Raw genomic sequence first — 23536 nt, forward strand, 5'->3', positions numbered from 1 at the left:
TCACGACCGCAAGTGATCAGAAAATGGGTTAGTGGTGAGACCTTGCCTTGGTGGTTTGGTGGCTTATCATGCTTGAGATCTTATCTTGGTGACTTGGTAGCTTAAGAGCCGTGACCGGAAGAATTGTGCCGACCTAGAGCATATCCTTATGGAGCTCCAACATGGACTAGGGGTGACATTCATGTCATCGATACTATGGGATAAAAATCCCTTATGCCAAGTTTATCGCTCTACCTTATTTACGTTTCTGTATTTATATACTTGCAATTTACCTTGCTAGAGTAAGTTGCAATCCTCTTAAACGGTAGAGTAGACACACTAGATAAACCTAGATCATATTTAGATGGAAATTGAGATAGGTTTATCTTGTGAAGTTTTTGGAGCCGAATAGATTCTAAGTGTCCTAATTCATCCCCCTCTTAGGACATCATCAATTCTCACAATTGGTATCAGAATCTCGTGCTATTAATAGACTTAACATCCTAGAGTTGCAACGTTCAGGGTTGGGATGGATACCCATAGCGCTCCACTTTTCAATGGCACAAATTTCCCTCGTTGAAAAATTCTAATATCTTGTTTTTGCAAGACAAAGGTTTAGATGTTTAGAAAGTCATCGAGAAAGAGATGATACCTCGCATCACTATCAAGGAGAGGCAATTAGATGCATTGGCGAATAATATCCTTTTATTATTTTTAAATATTGATGTATTTAATTGTGTTTATTCTCTCATCAATACACATGATATTTAGTAGTCTCATTGAAATACATAAAGGTACAAAGGATGCGCACAATTAGAAATATTACGTGCTTGTTACTAAGCTCAATAGCACCAAACAATTTGCCTATGAAAGTGCTAATGACATATACTCATGTTTGAATATTCTTGTCAATGAGATAAATAGGCTAAGTTTGACGCCAATTGACGATGATCAAGTGGTGAGAAGAATACTTCAAGCTCTTCTTCCAAATTATAAGTTAATAGTCTCCATCATCTACGATAATAACGACATCAAGAAGATGACCACAAGTCAAGTGCTCGGTAAGATCATCGCCCATAAGATAACCATGAACGTAGGGGTTGAAGCTTCTTCCTTATTCGACGCTAAGAATCTTGCTCTCATAAGCAGGCAAGCATCATGTCCATATATGAAGGCAAAGATGAGGAGGCAAGAGCAAGAATTAAGCTCAAGCGAAGATGATAGTGATCAAGATGAAGAGAGCGATCAAGAGGATGATCAAAGCATATTAAGTGATGAGGAAATTGATCCCAAAATAGCCAAGATTATGTTACAAGTAGAGAAAAATATCAAGAGGATCAATACCAAGATTGATCATTCAATCTCCTTAAAAGACTTGGTCAAAATAATTGATCACATCAAGAAGGAGAAGAAGACCAAGAGTAAGAGGTAGATAAGGGGAAGAGTCAAAACATTTGCAAGTATGGGAAGATGAGTGATGAAGATAAAGATTCAAGTTCAAGTGATAAGAGGTTTGCCAACCACTCCTCCAAGAGAAGCTCTTCTTCAAAGTTATCATCACACAAGTCATCATCGCGTAAGTCATCACATAAGTGTCTTATGACCAAATATATGGATAGTGATGTCAGTGATGATGATTCCGATAAGGATTCTCTTTCCTATGATGAACTCCTTTATTTGATCAATAAGCAATAAAGGGTCTTTAAGAAACAATTAAAAGAGCTTAAGAAATTCAATACACTTAACGACATTCATGCTACATTTGTTTCTAATTATGAACAATTATTAAGCAAATTTAATTTGCTAAACAAGGAGCATGATGAGCTTAAGGTTCAATTTGAGTCCATTAAATCTCAATCTAAGTTTCTTTTGGAGTAATCTACATCTCTATTTAATTTCAATCTTAAGGTAGATGCTTGCACTTCTTGTGATGATTTAATTGATTTATTTAGCTCACCTCTTTGCAATGAGATAAGTGTTAAGAATGTTCTTGTAGAACCATCTAATGAACTCATTGCACAAGAAAATGATGAGCTCAAGTAAGAAGTGGAAAAGTACAATAAGGACTTGGCAAGATTAAAAGGGCAAGAACTATGTTCAACCTCCTCAAGATAACCATGTTATCATGGTGAAGAAGCTTGCATAGGGGTCTACCGTGATATGTTTCAAATGTCATCAAAAAGGCCACAAGTACTTCCAATATAAACAAGCCAAGAAGGAGACCAAGGAGAAGAAGAAAGCAATAAACCTCTCTAACAAGACCTCCAATATATACACCAAGCCCAACTACAAAACCAAGACCAAGAGCAACCACTACAAGCTCAAAAAAAGAACAATAGCAAGGTGGTTGCACATATAGTTGGGAGAAAGAATTAGGGTGGAATCAAATTATTTGGGTGTCTAAGAAAGTCATCACCAACATAAAGGGGCCTCAATTGGTTTGGGTTCCAAAGAAAACTTGAAGCCTGAAGCGGCCATAAGGATTTGGAGGCTTGGTTTACAAAATGTAGTTAAGATTCAAGTAAAGAAGCTAAGTATGGGTAGACGAAGATCATGATCATCACATACTCAAATCTTCATCCAATGGTACAAGAGGTAAGTGTAGCTAGATTCTTGTTCATACATTTGTTTTGCTTCTAGCTCATTTACCTTGTCTAGGATTGCATATGTTTATTTCAATTTATTGCAATGCCTAGTATACTTTTCTTATGATAGGTTTCTTGCGTTTCTCTCTTTCTTATAAGCAACCTACATGGTTTATTAGTTACATGTTCTTCTCATGGCATTATTTTCACAAATTGATATCTTTTATGTGTCATGAACTAATCCATAATATAATCCTCCCATTTTTATTAATAACAAATGTATATGTCTCACAAGTATTCAAATCTTATATGCACAAATTTATGGGGACTATATCCTATGGGTTGTAATTTTGAGATTAACATGTGTTGTTAGATGTATCTTTTGCAGTCTTATGGAGAAATCAATACATCCTTAGAGGTATGCAATGCTTAAAAGCTTCAATTGATATCATTGTAAATTCATTTGTATATTTAAGCTACCTCAATGCATGATATGATTTAAACTTTCTACCTCTAATTATTATCTAGATATGCATATATTGCTATATTCCTACAAGTGGTATTCACAAATGAGTTTTATTATATATATGCACACATAAATGATGAGTTTAGATTATATCATGTGGGTTTCATGAATTATGATCCTTGTTTGTCTCTTTCAATTTATATCAATATCTCATATCCTTATAATTGGTATATCTTTTCGATTTGTATCATTTCATTGGATCATGATTTATGAAACTGTCTTCCATATACTCTAACGTTTTTTTCTTGAGTTCAACATATGTTTGTAGCCCTTTTTTAAATTGTTAAAAAAAGGAGGAGAAATTTAATGACCAAAGCAAGAAATAAGATACAAAATATTTAGAAATGCCGAAGTTGATAAATGGGGAGAAGGAGAAGATATAAGAAGAAATATGAGGCACCTAGGTTGATAAAGGGGGACAAGATCTTGTATGTGTCGATCAAGAGACATAGTGGCAATGGAGAAAGGGGAGCCACAACATATGGGGACTAAATGGGAAGAACATGTATCCAAGCAATGTGGTAAGACTTAGTACTCTTTATAATTGGTATTATTTATTATTTACCACTTGTTTTGCTTGTGTTATCATCAATCACCAAAAAGAGAGAGATTGTAGCGGAAATTACCATATTAGGCTATGATTGTGATTTTGGTGATTAATTATAACATAGTCATTGGGACTAATATGTTTGTCAAGAATATATGTTAGTAGATCTCATAGATGCAATACATCAAGAAGCCACCACAATCGGGATAAAGTTTGATTGAATTGAAGAAGTCCCAGGAGAATTGACCTCACCGAAAGATCCGGTGCAGAAAAGTTTGCACTCATCAGAGCATTATGCACAGAGACTGATAGCCTCATTGGATAGTTCAATGCTCTGTGTGTTGAACTTACCGGAGTATTTCTAACAAAGGTGGAGAAGGCTGAGGATCTCACCGGATAATCCAGTGATCTGCACAGGGTAACATCGGAGAATTTCTTGCAGAGAAGAATGCGAGTGCAGAAGACTGAAGATCAACCCATCGGAAGGTCCGGTGCTTGATTTGTGCATGCCGGAGTATAGCATCAAAGCATTTCTTGCAGAAACGACTGCAAGTGTTAAAGAATGAAGAACAACACACCGGAAGGTCTGGTGCTCTAAAGATGAATGCATCGGAGTATTTTACACAGAGAGACCATAATGGTTCGAATGGCTCAAGATAACTCACCGGAAGGTCCGATGACGGATTTGAAGACACACCGGAGTATCCGGTGTGCACAGAAGCACTGAGTGGAATTTTAACAGCTAGTTTGTAAGTTTATACTCACCGGATGATGCGGTGTTTGTACTACTATTTTCACCGGATCATCCGGTGTTAACAGCTTTTCTGAGCCGTTGAAAAAACGGCTAGTTGACGTGTTAGAGACTATAAATACCCCTTCACTCAGTCATTTTAAGGTGTGATATGCTACTAGAGTTTAGAGGAAGCTCATATACACTTAAGAAGGCATCTAAGCTACCAAAGTGCTTAAAGTAATCATCCAAGTTAATTAAGCACAAGATTAGAGAAGTGTTTAGTGCTTGTATGCCTAAAGTGAGTTGTAGCTAGTGATACAGCTTAGATAAGGGATTAAATAGTGATCCTAATTTGTACCTAGTGGTACGTCAGCGTCTTGGAGTCTTGATAAGTCGCTGGCATCTTGTGTCTTAGTGGCTCAAGCTTGTTGACACTCTGACTTGGTGTGGCGCGGCTGCAAGACATGTATATGAGGACATGAAGACCCTTATCTTAGTGGCTTAAGCTTCGAAGTGATCACGACGGCAAGTGACCGGAAGAAGGATTAGTGGTAAGGCCTTGCCTTGGTAGCTCATCGTGCTTGAGATCTTGTCTTGCTGACTTGGTAGCTCAAAGCCGTGATCGAAAGAGTCGTACCGACTGGAAGCATATCCTTTGTTGAGCTCTAAGGTGGATTAGAGGTGTTATTCATTTCATCGATAATACGAGATAAAAATCTCTTGTATCGAGTTTGATTCTCTACGTTATTTACGTTTCCGTATTTAAATACTTGTAATTTATCTTGTTAAAGTAGGTTACAATTCTCTTGAACGGTAAAGTAGACACACTAGATAAATCTAAAGCACATTTAAATAAAAATTAAGATAAATTTGTATTGTAAAATTTTTTAATCGAATAGATTCTAAATATCCTAATTTACCATCTCTTAAACGCCACCGATTTTCACCCTAGTAAAACCATAGTCGCTAGTCCCTACCCAGAAGAAACAGCTCAATGATCATCGTCGCAATTGTAAGAGGATGCGATTTTTTTAGGCATGCGGAAAGTCATGGCAAAAAAAATGTCATGGCAAAAAAGGGTTGCATTTGACTTCCCCAGAACGGTTGGTATGCCATTGGTGATCAGGTTGAGATCGTCGGCAAGTGGTCCAATGCACTACAATGAAAGATGATCGCAAGGTTGTCAGCTTATCGGCTAACATCGCAAAAGCAATCTATGGCGCGTTGATGATTTAATAGATCATATCCACAAGCACAGTCTCTGATACCTGAATAGGGAGCTACATTGGCGTATCCAGCGCACATTCATTGCATCCATAATTGATGAAAATGGTGATGTATTATCTTGAACATAAATTTCTCACATATTTGAGTTAGGTAGCGTTTCCTGTGCAATATGAATTAAGTTGAAGTATTTTTATACTTATAAATAGGATTTTTTTTTGTGATTTTTTTCTTTGGACAATGTAGAACCGACTAAGCTCAACTTCCAATGGTTGGATCGTGCCAATTTGGGTCATACAGAGTATTAGATTATATTATATATTTCACAAGCATATCTTAGTAGTGAACCCAATTTGGGCTGCGCAACTATGCCACATTGAGCTGCTACCAAAATCATATTATCCTTCGGGAAGCCTGAACCTGTATAACTCTCTGTGTCCCTGAGTCTATCGTACATGCACACATCAATTCCTGAAATGCCGTTCATGCACCCGCTGTCTAACATACCCCGAAATCATTGTCAGGGACTAACCTTCGATATTTGGCGCGCTAGGTAGGGGGGCACGTTTTTGTCATTTCATCAAGTTTGAAAAGCTCAATCAGGTTACCCATGGTTAAATCCATGGCAACCGTTGAGTCCTGTTTCGAGGACCCCGGCCATCGCGAGGTGTTCGTCATGGGGTACCACCCAGATGAACCCGGTGTACTCTAGGCATGGGACATCAAGACGGAATCCGGGAGCTCTGAGACCCAACGTGAGGTCTGCATGGTGGACCATGTAGCAGGGGGTGCTGGAGGCCCTCATGTCCCAAGCACCGGTGGCGAACCCCCGGCTATACGCCCAGAGGGAAACTAGTCTAGTGCCGGACTGGTATGTGCTTTGTGACAGCACCCGCATCCCCAGTGCCATCCTGAGGAACCCCTACACAGGTTGTAGTCTATGGTGGCGTCATCACCTAGGCCATCGCTCTGCCCAAGGGCCGAGGGCTCCCCCTCGTGACTTATCGTCACTCCGCACCTAGCGTATCGACTATGAGACCATGATGCCGGTAAAAAACCTACAAACCCTGCGAGTGCTCCTCAACCACTCATCGGTACTTATACCGGAGGGCTCTCCTGTGGCACCGTGGCTGCGTGATCTCGCCGTCCAAGCCGAGACCGCTCGATGCCAGACCACGTCAACATGCACCGCGCCCATCACAAAGGCCAGTGAGGGTCACGGTTGCCAAGGGTCACGACAGGGCCCACGGTGGAATAGGTCTCGTGTTCTCTCAACCACAAGGGGTACTTGTGGACAACTGCCACATCAGGATAGCCAACCCTCCGACTTGCGTGACTCTCTGCACCAACGTGACCTCCGTGGCGTGATCCAGAGCTAGGTGGCGACTAGAGAGCAGGAGGACCGGGCTAGGCGGGAGCAAGAAGGGGGCAAGAAGACCTACCGCACATCTACCCCCCGCAGGGAGGTATCAAACGACTCCACATCGTCGCCGGGCCGAGACCGTTGTCTCTCCCCCTGAGCGCATGCCGTCACCCAACAACGAGTTGCTCCCCGTTACGGGATAGGGTGCAATGCCTTATCCGCCTGATTACAGGAGGTGCTTTGGCTGGACAAGTTCCGACCGGTCCTAGCCGAGAAGTATGACGGCTCGACCAACCCAGAGAAGTTTTTGTAAATCTACACCACCATGGTGTAGGCTGCGGGAGTCCATGGGAAGGTCATGGACAACTACTTCCCTACCACCTTGACCGGTTCCGCCCGATCCTAGCTGATGAGCCTCCCTCACAGGTCGGTTTACTCCTGGAAGGACCTATGCGACCAGTTCATTGCCAACTTCCAGGGGACCTACGCCCGACTAGGGGTCGAGGACGACCTATATCAGGTCAGGCAGCAACAAGGAGAGTCATTGTGAGACTTCATACGACGTTTCACCAAATGCCAAAACACCATTCCAAGGATCACGGGAGAGTCTGTGATCATAGCGTTCAAGCGGGGGGTCAAAGACTAGAAAATGGTCGAGAAGCTGGTGATCTGCATAATCCGAAGCACAACCGGGCTCTTTAAGCTTTCGGACAAGTGCGCACAGGCCACCGAGGCCCGAGAGTGGCAGATCGACGCCATGCCACAACCTGCTTTCGACCAGCTCGCCTCTTCCAAAGGGGTCGGCTGGAAGGAAAAGAAGAGCAAGTGCAAGGCCGAACCTCCCGAGGTCTTAGTAGTCGAGCAAACCAGCCTAACATGCCAGCGATTCGAGAAGAAAGACGGGAAAAAGGATCGGGGTTACTGCCAGATCCATTGTACAGATGCCCACGACCTGACCGAGTGTAAGGTCGTTTGAGGCATCATCGATCAAAAGCTCGGGGAGCACAAGCACAAGAGCGACAAGGACGATGAGGACGGGGCCATCCCCAACTAGTTGGCACTGGGATACCAGCAGGCCCGATTACATGGTCCACCACATCTTTGGAGGCACCGCGACATATTCCCCTAATAGGTAATACAAGTTGGTGGTCCGGGAGGTGTGGGCAACCGCATATGACCCGAGCCCGCTCCTGAAGTGGTCGGAGTTCCCGCTCACTTTCATCCAGGCTGATCACCCTGCGTGCGTCAGACACCCTGGTCGCTACCCCATCATGGTCGAACCCACGGTGAAGAACATCTGGCTGGGCTACGTACTTGTCGAAAAAGGAAGCTCGATCAACCTCCTCTTCGCCGACACGCTGGACGCCCTGCAGATTCCAAGGAGCTCGTTGAGGCTGTCTCCACCCTTCTTTGGAATCACCCTGTGCTCCTCGGCTAAGCCGCTAGGGAAAATTGAGCTGCTCGTTACCTTCGGCTCGCCGTACAACTTCTGAACTGAAAAGGTCCTATTTGATATGGCCGACTTCGGGACCGCGTATAACGCGATCCTCGAACAACCAGCAATGGCCCAGTTCATAGCCATTGCCCACTACACATACTAAGTGATCAAAATCCCTGGACTAACAGGGGCCATCACCATTGTTGGCAACAACAAAACGGTCCTGCACTGCGACAAGAGGAGCCCCGACATGGTTGAGTTGACTCCCAGATCACAGCCCGTGATCGCTAAACCTAGCGAGCGACCGGTAAAGGTTCATGTCATCGCCAGCCCAGACAATCGGCTCAAGGCAGTAAGCCTGGACTACACCGACCCGACAAAGTCAGTCTAGATAGGGGCCAGACTAGACCCAAATAGGGACTTGTGCTCATCACCTTCATCTAGGCAAACGCGGACGTCATTTCATGGAGTCCGTCTGATATGCTCGGAGTCCCCAGAGATGTGATCGAGCACAAGTTGTTTCGTCAGAAGATCGACAAGCTCCTAGAAGCAGGCTTCATCCAGGAGGTGCAGTACCCAAAATGGCTAGCTAAACCAGTCATGGTTTGGAAGCGTAATGGCAGGTGGAGAATGTGTGTTGACTTCACCGACCTTAACAAGGCGTGCCCGAGAGACCTTTTCCCTCTTTGCCGAATCGACCAGCTAGTTGACTCAACGGCCGATAGCGATCTGTTATATTTTTTAGATGCTCGATCAGGATACCATCAGATTAGTATGTTTAGGAAAGATGAGGAAAAGATGGCTTTTGTTACACCCTTTGCGGTCTTTTGCTATGTAAAAATACCTTTTGACTTAAAATGCGCCGGTGCCACTTACCAACGGTGTATTTAACTCATTCTTTGACACAGCATACGACGACGCTTGACGGCCACTGTAGAACTTAGTGACCAAGATGCCAAACGATCAGGAGGCCGGAGACAACAACCACAAGGCCACAAGTCCTCGCTAGGGCCAAGCGCTACTCGCCCCCGACAAACTTGCCGAGCCGTGTCTTGTTTCACACACCAAGAACCTGACTAGGGTGCGGAATAGAACAAGAACAGGCGTCCAACCCCCACGTTTTTTCATTCATGAAAAGGATAGGTTACAGGCCGACTAATTACATCCGATCGAACTAACTACCTATTACATGCATGCTCTATCCTCCCTGACTCAAGTGGCTAGTGCAAAGTTGACAGAAAGGGACCACTTTGGGGATCGGACGACGATCGACATAAGGTCCAGGGAAGATGGCCGACGCAAAGACCCTGCTGGGGTTGCTGACCGACACCAGCGCACCCTGCAGACCTCCCTTTCGCTTCATCACTAACTCTTCCTCTTCATCGATCTCCTTCTCTAGAAGGTCCCAATCGATCCTCTCCTCGTCATCGGAGATATCGATGACCTCGATCGAGGGATCCGTCGAGCAGGAGATCGAGACGGATCGACAGGGGGGCAGCCTTCTTTGGAAGGGCGTGAACTCGATGATCGTCGGCTTCAACCTCACAAGAATACCCACAACAACTGTTGCCTCCGGAAGCACCACGGCAAGCGGATCTGGAGTCGAAGGGGACTCTGCCCCCGCCGAGCTGTCCGAGATCATCGACCTCTCTGGCGATGAAGGAGGCGAGTACACCATGGCCTCAGGGTTTGCAGACACTATGGAGCAGAACGCTGCACGGGATGAAGGCGAATGAACTCTAGGCACTAAAGGCTTGAGGGTGAGAAGGAAGGTGATGGGGTGGTTCAAAAGGCCATCAAGCACTCCTCTTTTAAACCATAGCGACACCCCAACCAGCATGGCCTTCAAATCGCTCGAAACCCGAGGGGGCGCACAGAAGGAACCAAGAGTCTTTCAGGTCTAGCGGCAATCAATATCTCTCTCTTGTACTCTCTTTTTTCCCTCTTGGGACATTTAAACCTCCCAACGTGATGCGAAGTTCAAAATTGCCCTCTGAGGACTGACAGCATCAATGACCGCTCCCTAGGCAGACTACATTCACCCGAGGCCCAAGTGGTGTGACAAGGTTAGGCTACGGTCACGAGGAAGCTCGGAGGCTACTGTCGGTGTATTGAGTAAAGGGGTACCCTGGCAAATAGGCCCGTGAGGGATATAACGGTCAGAGGCGTATATTTCCTAAAACTGGTTAGTCGCACGACCAGGGTATGGTTCTCGTGACCAGTACAAGGCATACACGATCAGTCTCCCTACGCCATCACATAAACCTGTGATCGGCCTCACTAGTCGTAGGGTCGAATCTGACACAACCTGTCTAATTGCATTTATTGACATCCACTCAAGTGTTTTCCTTCCTCACTAGTCGCAGGGTCGGATCTGACACAACCTTTCTAATTGCATTTATTGACATCCACTCAAGTGTTTTCCTTCCCCAGGTGCCAACTCGAGTGGACGAAGTCATGGACGGCACAGAGGAGCATTGTTCCGACTCGTAGCATTAAATTCTATGGAGTGGGACTTTAGCAGGTCGACGCGACGCCACACAATGGATGGGATGTTGTCAGTAGACTGATCAAGCAAGTGGTCAGGGACGGCACAAAGGGGCACTACCCCATCCCGCAGCATTAAATGCTACAGAGTGGGACTTTGCAGACCAGCACAACAGCGCATGGCGATGAGATATACTGAGCCCTTCGAGCAAGTGGACAAGCCTGGTCCTCTGTAATAATGGCTTGGGTTAGATATTAGAATGAACATGGTCTTCTGTTTGGACCCACATGTAAGTTCTCTTCATCCCTACTATATAAAGGGACGAGGACTTCGTTTGTAGAGAATGAAAGATCAAGACTGGCAGCCAGCTAGAACTACCTCTGTAACCAATTGAGATCCTTCATAACACAACACACATGACGTAAGGCTATTATTCTCTGGGAGGTCTGAAACTGTATAACTCTATGTGTCTCTGAGTCCATCGTATGCGCACGCATCAATTCCTAAAACGTCGTTCACTCACCGCTATCCAGCATACCCGAAATCATTGTCAGAGACTAACCCTCGACATTGGGTTAAATGGTAGATATGCTAGTCACCGTCATGGTTGGTTTATAATTTGAACATGAATAATGTCTATTGCAACATGAACTGAGAATGGTAATTTTGTAGCAACATGATATATGGATTCTAACAAGATGGTTGGTTTAAGGATGGTGCGAGAAGACGCATGTGTTATGCTGCACGGTGGGAATGTGTCTATTGCTATGTGAGGTCCTAAGGACCTATTCTTCAAGCCTATAACCAAGCTAAACCCAACCATCCATGGGGCTTATATAGGTATGGTCTGACTAATTAATTAGCCACCACTCTGGTTCTATGAGCATCATTGGATGGTTAAGTGACACAAGAGGGAGCTTCTGCAGTGATGGAATCACTCTTAGTGGTGAAACTTCAGTGGGTGCTTGAGGGTCACCGAGAGCTTTGTAAAAGCCTTATAGTGATCTCCTGAGAACACACCATAGCAAGTGTGTAAGTACTTGGCCAGCACAACACATGGAGACTATCACCTGGTAATACAGGTGGTAAAATCATGACCCGTAGGAAAAAATGGGCAAACTCTGCAGAGTATAATATTGATCGATCAGCCGTGCTCACTGTCAAGAGCGACTTGTACTTCTTCTTGATTAGTTGGGATAAGGGTTCTGGTATGGATGGTCGGGTAGCCAGGTAATAGGATTATCTGGTGAGTTATGGTAGCCAGATATGGAATATTTGGTGAGTTTGGTAGTCGGATGAAATTCGATGAGCTGCTTCTCTTGTTTAAGTTGTATCTTCACACTTAGTAAATATGATGTCTGATTATTTGAGTTATAGGTTAAGGTTGTTTGGTGCAGTAAACCAATATCTATTTTTTTCTTGACTTAAGCCCCATGTCATACTTTTCTACACTTACAGAGTATGATATGTACTCACACTTGCTATTTTCAATAATAAATGCTGCTCAGTTGAAGAAGACTACGCGGAGATCAAGGAAGCTGAAGGCTACAATGAAGACGGAGTGTCCTAGGTCATGTTGCCCCAGTCGAGTGCCTGTGATGTGCCCTGAAGCTTTCGTTAGAGTTTCCTCTTATTCTTCCACTGCTATTTAAAAACTCTGGTATTTATTTCAATAAAAATTTTTATTCGATATAGCATTGTTTATTACTGATGACGTCACTACATGTATGATAAAATTAATCCTAGCATACATGTAATTTGCATCCGATTTGGCCTTGTAAAATCGGGTGTGACAAGCAGCCAGTATGAACAGTGTCGAGAGGAATGGAATTGGGCGTTGACGGCAGTGGCTGGCGAGGGAGAACGAGGTGGATGATGGATGATCTGCTGCAGTGCTCCTCCGCAGTACTTGGCGGGAGCCCATGCCCATAAAGTGCTACTGCGCCCAACAACACTGCTTGCACCCACCTTTGTGATGCTGCCGAGTGGTAGCACCCTCAACAGTGACAAGATGTTGTACCTAGCAGCGGTGTCTGCGACAGTGCTCTCACCATCCATGTCGCACACCCTCGCCCGATGCCAGGCTACCTTAGCCAAATTTATGCACAAAACACACTAATCCAGCGCCATCATGCCCTCCTCGCCGCCCTCACCTTTGTTTCATCAAATCCCTAGTGATGCACCAATTGCCCCTCAACCTGGATTTGCCCCTCGTGCGTGAATTGGCAAATCGGCTAAGGGTGGCGGTGTATGATCGGGAGTCGAAGGCGATTGGATTTGAAGCTGGGGGAGCACGAGGTGAGGGTAGGGGGTGAAGCTCGAGCGGGCGAAGATGACCACAATGACAGCGATGAAGCCCCAGTCTGCGACTGGAGTGGGCAAAAATGACCTAACGGTGGGCGAGCAGTATGGACGGGCGGGTGAAGACTACAAGATGGACGAGCCGATGTCACGTGGGAGGGGGGAGGGAGTAGGCGAGCGAGCTAGCGGGATCAGAGATGAAGGACATGGCCAGATCTATTTAGGGGTAAGCGTGAGATTCGCGCATGACTTAAGGTAAACGTGAGACTCATTATTAGAGACTTTTTAAGTAGTAGAAAAAAATAATTAAACAACTTACATCTCCAATTTAGCCCAGCACCAATCTCGGGAATTTGAGATAAAAAAAATTCTAAATTGCGCAATTTTCTTTTTTAAAAAAGTGGGCTCATTTGAGGATTCGCCGGCGACGTGGTGGATTAGCAACGACTCACCTGTAACTGAACGAACACTCTAACCCTAGAACTGCGGCCATGGACTCGGGAGGCGGAGGAGGGAGCGGCGCGCACAAAGCCGCGTCGGGCTCCGCACCATCGCCGGCGCCGCCGGCTCCGAACCCCACGGCGATGCTCTCGGCGCTGATGAGCAAGCGCGCCAAGCTCCAGGAGGAGCTCCGCTCCATCGAGCGCCAGGTTAGATCTTCTCCACCCCCACTGCCTCTCTCGGCCCCCTTTACGGTTAGGGTTTGTTTTGGCGGACGCGGCAGTTGTTCCGAAGATGCGATCTTTCTTCGGGAATCGGGGGGTTTGACGTTAATCAAGATGCGAAACCCCGCTCCGTGGAAATTGCTGCTCAACATTGCTATTTGAGACGCTTGAGCGAATGTAGAATTCGAGTTGCAGATATGTGTGGCAACCTGAATTTGTCTTAAATGCTTAGCTATTGCTTCAGGGACAATACAAATCTTAACAGGAAAGTTCAGAACGAATGCGTTGAACCCTATGATGTTATTGCACCAGGCGTTCTGAAAACAGGGCCATTGTGGCCTTCAGTATTCAAAGTATGCTATTCATTGGAGTGAAATGAACCCTGATCTCAATTTGGGAGTGGCACTGTTGCAGTGAGCGAAATGAATTGTGATTGGATTATATTAGAGATCTAGAGAGGCGGACAGAACTCTGTCAGTGTGCTTGCTTACACATGCCCTTTGCTTACTATGCTTTATTGTTTGATTGGACAGATTGCATAATGTGCTTGATGTGTACAATACTGACTGCTCTAGGTTCAAGTGATATGAAACACTTTGTGCAAAAAAAAAAAAGAGTCTTTGTTGACCATTAAACTTCGTGTTTGTCAAGAATCAACCCTAATAAGCATGCTTTTTCACAAGGCACTATTAAGCGTTCCAGAATTACAGAAAATGATCCTACTTTAGTAGTGAATCTTATGTATTTTGTCCAAAATGATTAAATCAGTTGAACAGCTGATCTAGCGGAAAGGGAAATGTTTCATGTCTAGAAAAGGGTGGGAAGCATACTGCTCTTGTTTGAAGTCTTTCAATCCAGCTGAGGAAGCACATTGCTTAGTGGCACTAGTGACTAATCTACTTTTTACCAAATAAATGGTTGGTAATCCAATATCCTAGGGACAGCACAGGATCTGTAGTATCACTGGCATATAGTCAAGTTGACTTTAGTGTAAACCTCTGTACCTCAGAAGCATCAACGATGTCGAAATACCTGTAAAATTTCTTGTTAGAGTGTGCTCTTATCTGTTGCATCAGTATACCTGGATGGGTAAACACTGAAAAAACATCATTTATTCCTTGGACATGTACGGATATATGAGCAAGCAGAGAAGTTTGTAATTTTTACTGTCATACTTCTAGTAATTTTTGTCCAACTAATGTTAATGTCTATACTCTATACATCCCAGGTTTATGATATGGAGACCACCTACCTACAAGAGTCTAATCAATTTGGAAGTGTGCTAAAGGGTTTCGAATCGTTTTTGTCATCGTCAAAAAACACCTCTAAGTAAGGCACACAATTTTTCATTTTTTCGGTTTTGAGTAAACTGGTGCAGTCTTCAATATTTGGAGTACTTCATTATTTTTTTAGGATATGGTACCCTTTATATACAATTTCTTATTTTCTGAACTAAATTCTCGGAATATTTCTATGTCTTTGTTCTTTGATTGCATTAATATGATTGAGACCTGACCTCAGAACTGTGCGCATTGGCATGGGTCCTGTATAATCTAACTATTGGATGAACATCTGGGTGCTAGATGTACAGCAGGTGATTTATACCCAGAAAAGAAGTGTTTCTATTTTAGTGTTATTTCGTGTCATGTCAGTTTCGCTCCCTACTGCCTGAAGTGTCAGCATGAGATTTTTATATTTGGAAATATGATTTAAACTTATGGTAATCATTGGCTATTTGAGGTTATGGTATGATGTCATTATTCTGCACACAGTTTTTTTTCTATTTTGCATTGTGCAATCAATTTGGGTAGTACAGATCAAAGATCACATAGAGTTATCCATTGTTCCTGGTTTCAGCCTCAAGCGCTCCCGGAAATTTCAGGCCGACGAGAGGCTGTTCTCTCTGTCATCAGTTACCTCTCCAGCGGTACGGATATTAGTGCCCAATGCTGCTGAACAGCACATGCCTCCAAATTGTTCGTTTCCTATTGCTAACCAAAATTTGGAGTTTGCTAATTTCAACTACTTCTTTCCATTTGCGTAAACAGGTTGATGAACATTTGACTGGTAAGCTTTCTCTGTTTTCCTTTTGAGTTGAAAGTTGAATCCACAGCGGCTAAGAAATACATTTCGTTACTTGTCTCAATGTTTCATCATGGCAGATGGAAGAGAATACGGATCAGGTCGTTCAAAGGGCGCGAGTACACCTGCAAATGGGCAGTAAGTGTTTAGATAACTTTACCAGCAATCTTAAAACTATCTTAGGAGGTTTGCAAATATCGGTCACGGTGAAGAAGCCTTGTTTTAAGTTTTTGCACAAGTCCATGCGCATTGTGTGTGTGTGTGTGTGGGGGGGGGGGGGGGGTTCTGTTGTGCAAACGCCTGGTTCTGATTCCTCGAGTATTTTGACAGAGGAAAACCGAAGAAGGGAGGGCGTCCTGGAGGAAGAGACGGCAAGAGACTACGACCGTCCAATGATCCAGACCTGGACGACGAAGATGACTACTAAGTACTAACTCCACATGTTGTAGCGGATTAACTTAATTTAGCGGTCTACCTGCACATGATTCTTTATGCATTGCTGCTTTCCTTCTCTTGCAATCCAAGGCCGAGGTGTGGCTCAACTTCTAGCGTCTTGGCTTCGTGCTCATTTGCTTTGCTTGTTTGCGTCTTCTCCTGCTTTTGTAACATAGGTTAGCAACATGTTAATCACATCGTGAAAAGTTTATCAAACTTGTCTCTCAGGCAGTAACTTGTTCTGGATTTCAGCGTTAAATTTTTTTAGAGGGATTTCAGCGTTAATTAGGATGGTCGGGTCGGCGATTTTTACAAATGAAACCTTCGGGTGGCTGGAGCGGATTAAAATTTAGGCGAAATTCGGAAACAAAATATCTAATTTTGAAAATTCTTTTTACTGACACGTGGAACTTACAGGACAAAGAATGAAAAATAATCGAATTTTTGTGAATTTTGATGGTTTAAAAAAATTATAAAATGAAACCCTCTCAACGTGGGCCGTCAGTACGGACCAAGCCAAGGCCCAATCTGTGCAACTGCACTGATAGCTCGCTCCTAGATGGGCCTTGGTATCACAGTCCACAACCGAGGATTGTCGGCCAGGTCGTGCTCCAAGCCTGATTCTAAGAAGAGCCTCCCTTCCCTTGGAAAGGAAGAAAGAAAGCGGTGGGTTTACCTAGAAATTACCGGAAGCCCCTCCCACGGGCCACGGCGCAACTCGCCTTCCTCTCCTCTCGTCGTGTCTCGTTCCCCGATCGCCGCTTCGCCAAAACCCCTCGAAAACCCTGGGTCCCTACGCCTCCCTTGCCATGCTGCGCCGCCTCCGCCTGCGCCCTCCGGGGAGGGCGGCGGTAGCCGTCTCCGCCGCGGCCGCTACCGTGGCGTCCCTCACCAGCGTCGCCTACGCGGACGGCGTCTCCCTCTTCCGCCGCCAGTCCGCCGACGCCGACGCCGACGCCGACGCCGGGGACCCTGCCGCCGCCACCTCGTTCGGCTCCGACCCCGAGACCCTGGAGCGCATGGCCCGCGCGATGCGGGAGATCAACAACTCGCCGCTCTCCAAGCAGGCAAGGTGCTCGCGCTTTTGCCTGACCTAACCGAGGCCTGCCCCTCCTGACGCCGTTTATGTTATTGGTCGGGTGCAGGTGATTGAGCTGACGAAGAAGCAGGAACAGACGCGCCTCGAGGAGCTGGCGGCTGAGAAGGTCCAGATCGCCATCAACGAGCGCCTCAGGGACATCGTGAGTTCGAGATGCCTTTTCCCCTTGGTTGAAGCAAATAATGTTCAATGCTGTAGGCTGGACGTGGGCTGTGTCCGGAGATTGGCTGCGATCGAGCGACCCAAATGCTCAACTACTAAAATTGATTTTACCTAGCGGCCAAATTCAGTGAACTTATTCCTTGCTTCTCTGTGCCAGAATCAATTACATAAGATTGTTGTTACCATTATTAGCTGAATTAGTAAAGCATAGTAACTTTTACCACTGAGATGTCAAAACTTTAAAAATTATGGGTTTCATCCAAACAGTGGATGTGTAAAACTTATAAGCTGGCTGACATTTGTCAATAGCAAGGGCTTAAATATTTGAAACTCCATGGCATATAAACGTGCCAATATGAAAAAGTAGAACTTTTGTGTTCTGTTAGAGGTCTTTTTTATCCCTAGTGTGCACCCAACTATTATGATACTTTGGTGTTGGTTGCTGGCAGTGTACTCATGTTTCTCTGTTGATCCTCGGTATCTGATCTTTAGGAGAGGAAGAAGAAAGAAGGTGAAGAGTACAGAAATAATTTGGAGCAACAAGAAAAAGTAAAAGCACAAGCGTTACGCTATGAGGATGAATTAGCTAGAAAAAGAATGCAGGTACTGAAGAGTGCTTTTTTTCCATGTAGCTACCTCCTCCAATGCTTAAATATTTATATGTTTTTGGGTGCTTATATAAGAGTACATAATTTAATCAAGCATTATTTTGACAGACGGAGCGTGAAGCACAAAGACGACAAGATGCTGAGCTTGTGAAGATGCAAGAGGCATCTGCCCTCAGAAGAGAAGAAGCTAGGCGTGCCACAGAACAGAAGATTTTGGAACAAATGATGCAAACTGAGAAAGAAAAGGCTGAAATAGATCGTGAAACAGCCAGATCTGATTCTTTAGCAAAAGCCGAAGGTGAAGCTCATGAAAAAAAGCTATCAGAAGAATATGACAGAAGAATGCTATTGGAATACATGAATGGCGAAAGAGAGAAGTGGCTCGCTGCCATAAATACAACCTTTTCTCATATTGAAGGTTTTGATGCTCTTTCCGTTAGCGACTCTTATGAAGTTAATCTACCAGTCCTTTTCATTCCGCTAAAATGTCTCAGACAACACTTTGAAAAAATAAACCTCTATATTTTAGTCGATCATGACAGATACATATATGCTTTTCCGATCATATGAAATATAAATTTTTAAATACTTGATACAAAATATCTTCTGCTTTATGTTTCTTCACACTTATTCGAATAGAGTTCTAGCTAACTTAATTCTATTTCAGTATTCAATGTTTGTCTTCCGAGCTTCACAATCTTGTTGGAGTTTTCAGCTGATATAACCCTCCCCTTTCCTTTACTTTCGTACGAAATTACTTGAAAATGTCATCGCATGAAGTCACATAATTTGCGAGGATCATATCCTATGTTTATTTTCTAATATGCACTTATGGTCTCATTAACTCTCATGTCACAACACAATACATCTTGTGAAACCACATTTGGTCTTTCCATGCTGAAATATTTCACTTCTTCCAGCAAATCAATATTACCCCAAGTGCTTAGCCTGTCTTATTTGCACAGTTTCTTTGGATTACAGCAAGGATTAGCTTCATTCTTGTTGTCAAAAACTCGATTAATAAAATTATGATGTAATTCAGTAATTGCCATTTTGTCAGTGGTTATGATCCTCCTTTCTAATGTGGACTTGTAGGTGGGTTCAGAACACTGTTGACTGATAGGAGTAAACTAATGATGGGTATTGGAGGAGTTACTGCACTAGCTGCTGGAGTTTATACTACTAGGTTTGTCCCAGTATCAATATATCATATTGAATTTCCTTTTAGTGTGTACAAAAAATGACACAGCTAACTGTACCTGTTCCATTTTGACAAACAATAATAGAGACTTCTGATTTTCTTATTTGCTCTTTTTTTATATATATTCAGGGAAGGAGCCAGGGTTACGTGGGGTTACATCAATAGAATCTTGGGTCAGCCTTCACTGATCCGTGAATCATCTATGCCAAAGTTCCCACTGCCAGGATCCAGGTTACTCAAACCTAGTTCAGCATCTTTGTTGGGAGGAGCAGGCTTTGAGAATGTTATTCTTCACCCTTCACTCAAGCGGAGGATTGAACATCTTGCACGAGCAACTGCAAATACAAAGTCTCACGATGCACCATTCCGCAACATGCTGTTCTATGGACCTCCTGGAACTGGCAAAACTTTAGTAGCGAGGGAGATGGCTCGCAAATCTGTAAGTTATCAATAGATCTAATTTTTCTTGCACCATAAGGACATAACAAGCTTGGTAGTCTTCTGAAATAACTTATTTTTTTGGTGTAACTGTTTAAGTATTTTCAAAATCACAGACTACAAATGTTAATGGAAAAAATATCAATCCATCAAGTGCAGTTACATGACAGTTTTCTTTATTAGAAGTGCATGCTTTGAGATGGAACCAAAGTGTGTAACTTTGTCTCATTAATCCTTTGATTTTCCTGCTGCTCACTTTAAGGTTTAAAATAGTTATAGAGTACTGTTGGTGGTCTGTGGAAGTTCCCTTGTCAGATATTGTATGTTGTTGAATTTTAACTAGTGGGGTCATTAATCATCATCATTTTAAGAGGTGACTAATGGGGGTAGAAGTTTGGTAATGAAGATAATCAATTGATGTATGCTTGAAGAGGCATCTCTGGTATCCATCAATACTCACACCCTTATGTCCTTGACATGACAGGGCCTGGATTATGCCATGATGACGGGAGGAGATGTTGCACCCTTAGGATCAGAGGCTGTTACCAAGATCCATGAAATATTTGACTGGGCTAAGAAGTCCAAGAAAGGCATGCTGCTTTTCATCGATGAAGCCGATGCGTTCTTGTGCGAGTAAGTTTTCAACTTGTCACTTAAATCATTGTCTGACTGCTAGTTAATATTCTTGTTAATATGAATGACATACTGAACTCAAGCATGTGCATGTTCCCTTGATTATCAGGCTCGAGTTGAACTAATTTTGAACCTTAACCTAAATTCAATCTTTCATTACCAGCCCAACAGTTTCTGAGCTCAAATAAAGCTTAATTTGAGCCCAATTTAATTAGAACCCAACAGCATTCTCAAAACTTCTTATGTGCAATGGCAGTACCGTACAGGATTGTAGCAGCGGTGTTAAGTTAGTGGTTCTCACCCATATTTTGTGATCATCCCAGTCTATGGCCTCATCCTTCATATTGTGGCATTATCATTAAGCAAAGAATGAGTTAGGCTTTTCGTACGCAATGTTTGTAATCAGGATGAGGCCATAGACCTGGTGTGATCGTACCTGTCTATGGTCACCCCTCTCCTAAAATCCCTTACCCTTCAACCGGTGCTGTCCAGCCCTCAGCACAATGTTTATTCCCTAATGGTGTAAGAATCATAACAGAACTGTAAATGTGTTTATTAAATGGTTCCGCAAGTTCCATCTCTAATTTCTTGTTTTCCCTTCCAATGTACCAGGCGCAACAGTACCCATATGAGTGAAGCTCAGCGGAGCGCTCTCAATGCACTATTGTTTCGAACTGGTGACCAGTCAAGGGATATTGTCCTTGTCCTTGCGACAAACCGACCTGGTGACCTTGATGCTGCTATCACTGACCGTATTGATGAAGTTATAGAGTTCCCCATACCTGGGGAGGAGGAGAGGTTCCAACTGCTGAAGTTATACTTGAACCAGTATATACTCAAGGAAGAGGGCAAAAGCTCTTCTTGGGGTTCACTGTTCAACAAGCAGCAGCGCAAGATACATGCAAAGGACATCACTGATGATTTGCTCAGGGAAGCTGCACGGAAGATCAATGGCTTCTCTGGCAGGGAGATTGCTAAACTTGTGGCTAGTGTGCAAGCTGCTGTTTATGGCCGCCCTGACTGTATATTGGATCCCCAGCTGTTTTCTGAAATAGTTGACTACAAAGTTGCCGAACATCACCAACGCATCAAGCTCGCTTCTGAGGGTACTGCATGATCAACAGCAAATATTTACCTGGAAGCAACAATTTTTCGGACGGATCTTCAAGTTTTCTGAGACGAGTCATGGCAATGAGGAATAGATACCTCCCACCGAATTCGGTAGTAGTTGATATTTTGAACTCCGGTGGAGACTTTGGAAAATCTTGTGCGCAAAGGGTTTGTTCCCACCAGTTCTGCTCAATGTGCTTGCTTCTGGCAAATTTAGCCGGAGTTTTCAAGGGGCATCCAAATAAGGCAGGAGATGTGCGTGAGAAGAGATTTTCTGACTATTCAGTGGCTCATTGCATTTGGTTTGCACTGTGTTTTCTTGGTAACATTTGTACGCTTGTTTGTGACAAGGATTCCATAATTTAGGTGCTGGTGGTCAAACTTGTCCAGTTGACTTGCAAGACGGTCCTGTAGATGGGATATTAGCGGAATTTTGAGTTCTACCTATGCAATGCCTCGTGCCTCATTCCCGGTCCCTTAACTGAAATCATCTCATTTCTGGTTCTCCAATGCATTTCCTCCCTACATCAGAGCTTAGGACAATGTGCATCTCAAATAAAAGAGAATAAATAGCACCTATTCAGGATTAACACTAGGAAAACAGAAACTTGAGCTACAGAGTTCCTCATGAGATGGTAAACTTTTATTTTAGGGTTTAGGGCTTTAAGCTGTAGCACTATTTCCTTCATAGCCAGATGTAACGGAAAAGTCGATCGAATGAATAAGGTTGGTCACTCAAATTCATCTTTAGGTAGGAACGTCTTGTTCTGAAATCTCACTTTCGAAACCACAAAGCTGAGCTATAGCAAAGTACACGGCTCCTGCAGATTTTAGGAATCTTATTTATTAGTTGTGCTTGTGCATCCTGTTTTTGTTTTTGTTGTCATGGCTGTTACTGGGAATCACAGGACAAAAGGTAGAGAATCTCTCTCGGAATATCAAAGGCTTAAATTCTAACTTCCGGGGGGGGGGGGGGGGGCAGTTGTACCCTATAAAATTTGACAAATTCTGCAGAAATGCATCTCGCCAATTTTCTTTGTAATCACATAAATACTACCTCAAACTAATGCCAGCTGAAGATACTCCATGGATAGAGAAGCATCAGTTTCAGAGCCAAGCATCATTGTTGCTGTTTGTTGTACTTGTGCTGGTGACATAAAACGAATAAAGAGATGAAATGTCATTGCCCACAAGGCAACAACACACCTCTCTTCTCACCAGATCAAACACAATGTTGAATGGCTCTAATCCAAGCCTGCGGTTGCCGACAAGTGAATATCATCATTCACCTTGCATAAGCCATCCATGATCCAACATACACACTCAAGCACAGGGCTTCTCTGAGTTCCTGACACAACAGTCCACTCTCACATGGCACCTCAGCTGCCTTCTGGCCAAAGTCCCCAACTCCACACAAGAGTACTGCATTTCTACTGTACTGCAGCTTTGGCAGAAGGCTACTAGAAGCAGCTCAAACAAAATTGCCCCCCAAAAAAAGGCTGCAAAAGCCCTTAAGAGAAAGGGTTTAGCTGCAAGCACAAGAGGACACCATTAAGAAAGGACAGAAAGGTACTGCTGGGAGAGAAGCTTAGAAGCCAGAAAACCTGCTTTAATGACCCCCTAATTGTACTTACACCAAATGACAAAGCCCCATGCCTAAGTACATTCCCTCCCAGCAAAAGGGCCCCTCACCAACCAAACCCCAATGCATGCAATGCACACAGCACCAGCACCATACTGCCCTGCCAAAAGGAATCCAACACGCCCGAGAGAGCGTTGTTGCATCAAGCAATGCAATACAATGCAGCACTCGCTAGTACTACGACACTGCACACATCCAAACACAGCTGCGCATGCACGACCACAGAGTCTCTCTCTCGAGACAGTGAGAGAAAGCCCTAAAATGCAGTGGACATTAG

At 43.9% G+C, this 23536-nt stretch overlaps 2 protein-coding genes across 2 annotated transcripts; both read left to right on the forward strand.

The window, feature by feature from the left end:
* The first annotated feature begins 13597 nt into the window (after positions 1–13597).
* On the forward strand, positions 13598–16597 carry LOC133919629 (uncharacterized). Its single transcript, XM_062364081.1, has 6 exons — positions 13598–13834; positions 15078–15178; positions 15707–15776; positions 15898–15916; positions 16012–16069; positions 16262–16597. The coding sequence occupies exons 1-6, from the start codon at positions 13676–13678 to the stop codon at positions 16356–16358; spliced, it is 504 nt and encodes a 167-aa protein (XP_062220065.1). The 5' UTR covers positions 13598–13675; the 3' UTR covers positions 16359–16597.
* A 450-nt stretch (positions 16598–17047) lies between these two features.
* LOC133919630 (uncharacterized) lies at positions 17048–22006 on the forward strand. Its single transcript, XM_062364082.1, has 8 exons — positions 17048–17433; positions 17512–17607; positions 18120–18230; positions 18344–18653; positions 19331–19421; positions 19566–19875; positions 20359–20507; positions 21120–22006. Exons 1-8 carry the CDS (start codon positions 17176–17178, stop codon positions 21622–21624), a joined length of 1830 nt encoding a protein of 609 aa, XP_062220066.1. The 5' UTR covers positions 17048–17175; the 3' UTR covers positions 21625–22006.
* Positions 22007–23536: the final 1530 nt, after the last annotated feature.

This window comes from Phragmites australis, chromosome 5 (genome assembly GCF_958298935.1).
Source record: "Phragmites australis chromosome 5, lpPhrAust1.1, whole genome shotgun sequence".
Lineage (NCBI taxonomy): Eukaryota > Viridiplantae > Streptophyta > Magnoliopsida > Poales > Poaceae > Phragmites > Phragmites australis.

Excerpts from the sequence above, each read along its gene's own strand:
- LOC133919629 (XM_062364081.1), top strand. The coding sequence starts at position 13,676 with ATGGACTCGGGAGGCGGAGGAGGGAGCGGCGCGCACAAAGCCGCGTCG. Across the intron at positions 13,835-15,077 it reads TCCGCTCCATCGAGCGCCAG|GTTTATGATATGGAGACCAC; the intron begins GTTAGATCTTCT and ends TATACATCCCAG. Across the intron at positions 16,070-16,261 it reads AGTACACCTGCAAATGGGCA|AGGAAAACCGAAGAAGGGAG; the intron begins GTAAGTGTTTAG and ends GTATTTTGACAG.
- LOC133919630 (XM_062364082.1), top strand. The coding sequence starts at position 17,176 with ATGCTGCGCCGCCTCCGCCTGCGCCCTCCGGGGAGGGCGGCGGTAGCC. Across the intron at positions 18,231-18,343 it reads TAGCTAGAAAAAGAATGCAG|ACGGAGCGTGAAGCACAAAG; the intron begins GTACTGAAGAGT and ends TTATTTTGACAG. Across the intron at positions 18,654-19,330 it reads AACCTTTTCTCATATTGAAG|GTGGGTTCAGAACACTGTTG; the intron begins GTTTTGATGCTC and ends GTGGACTTGTAG.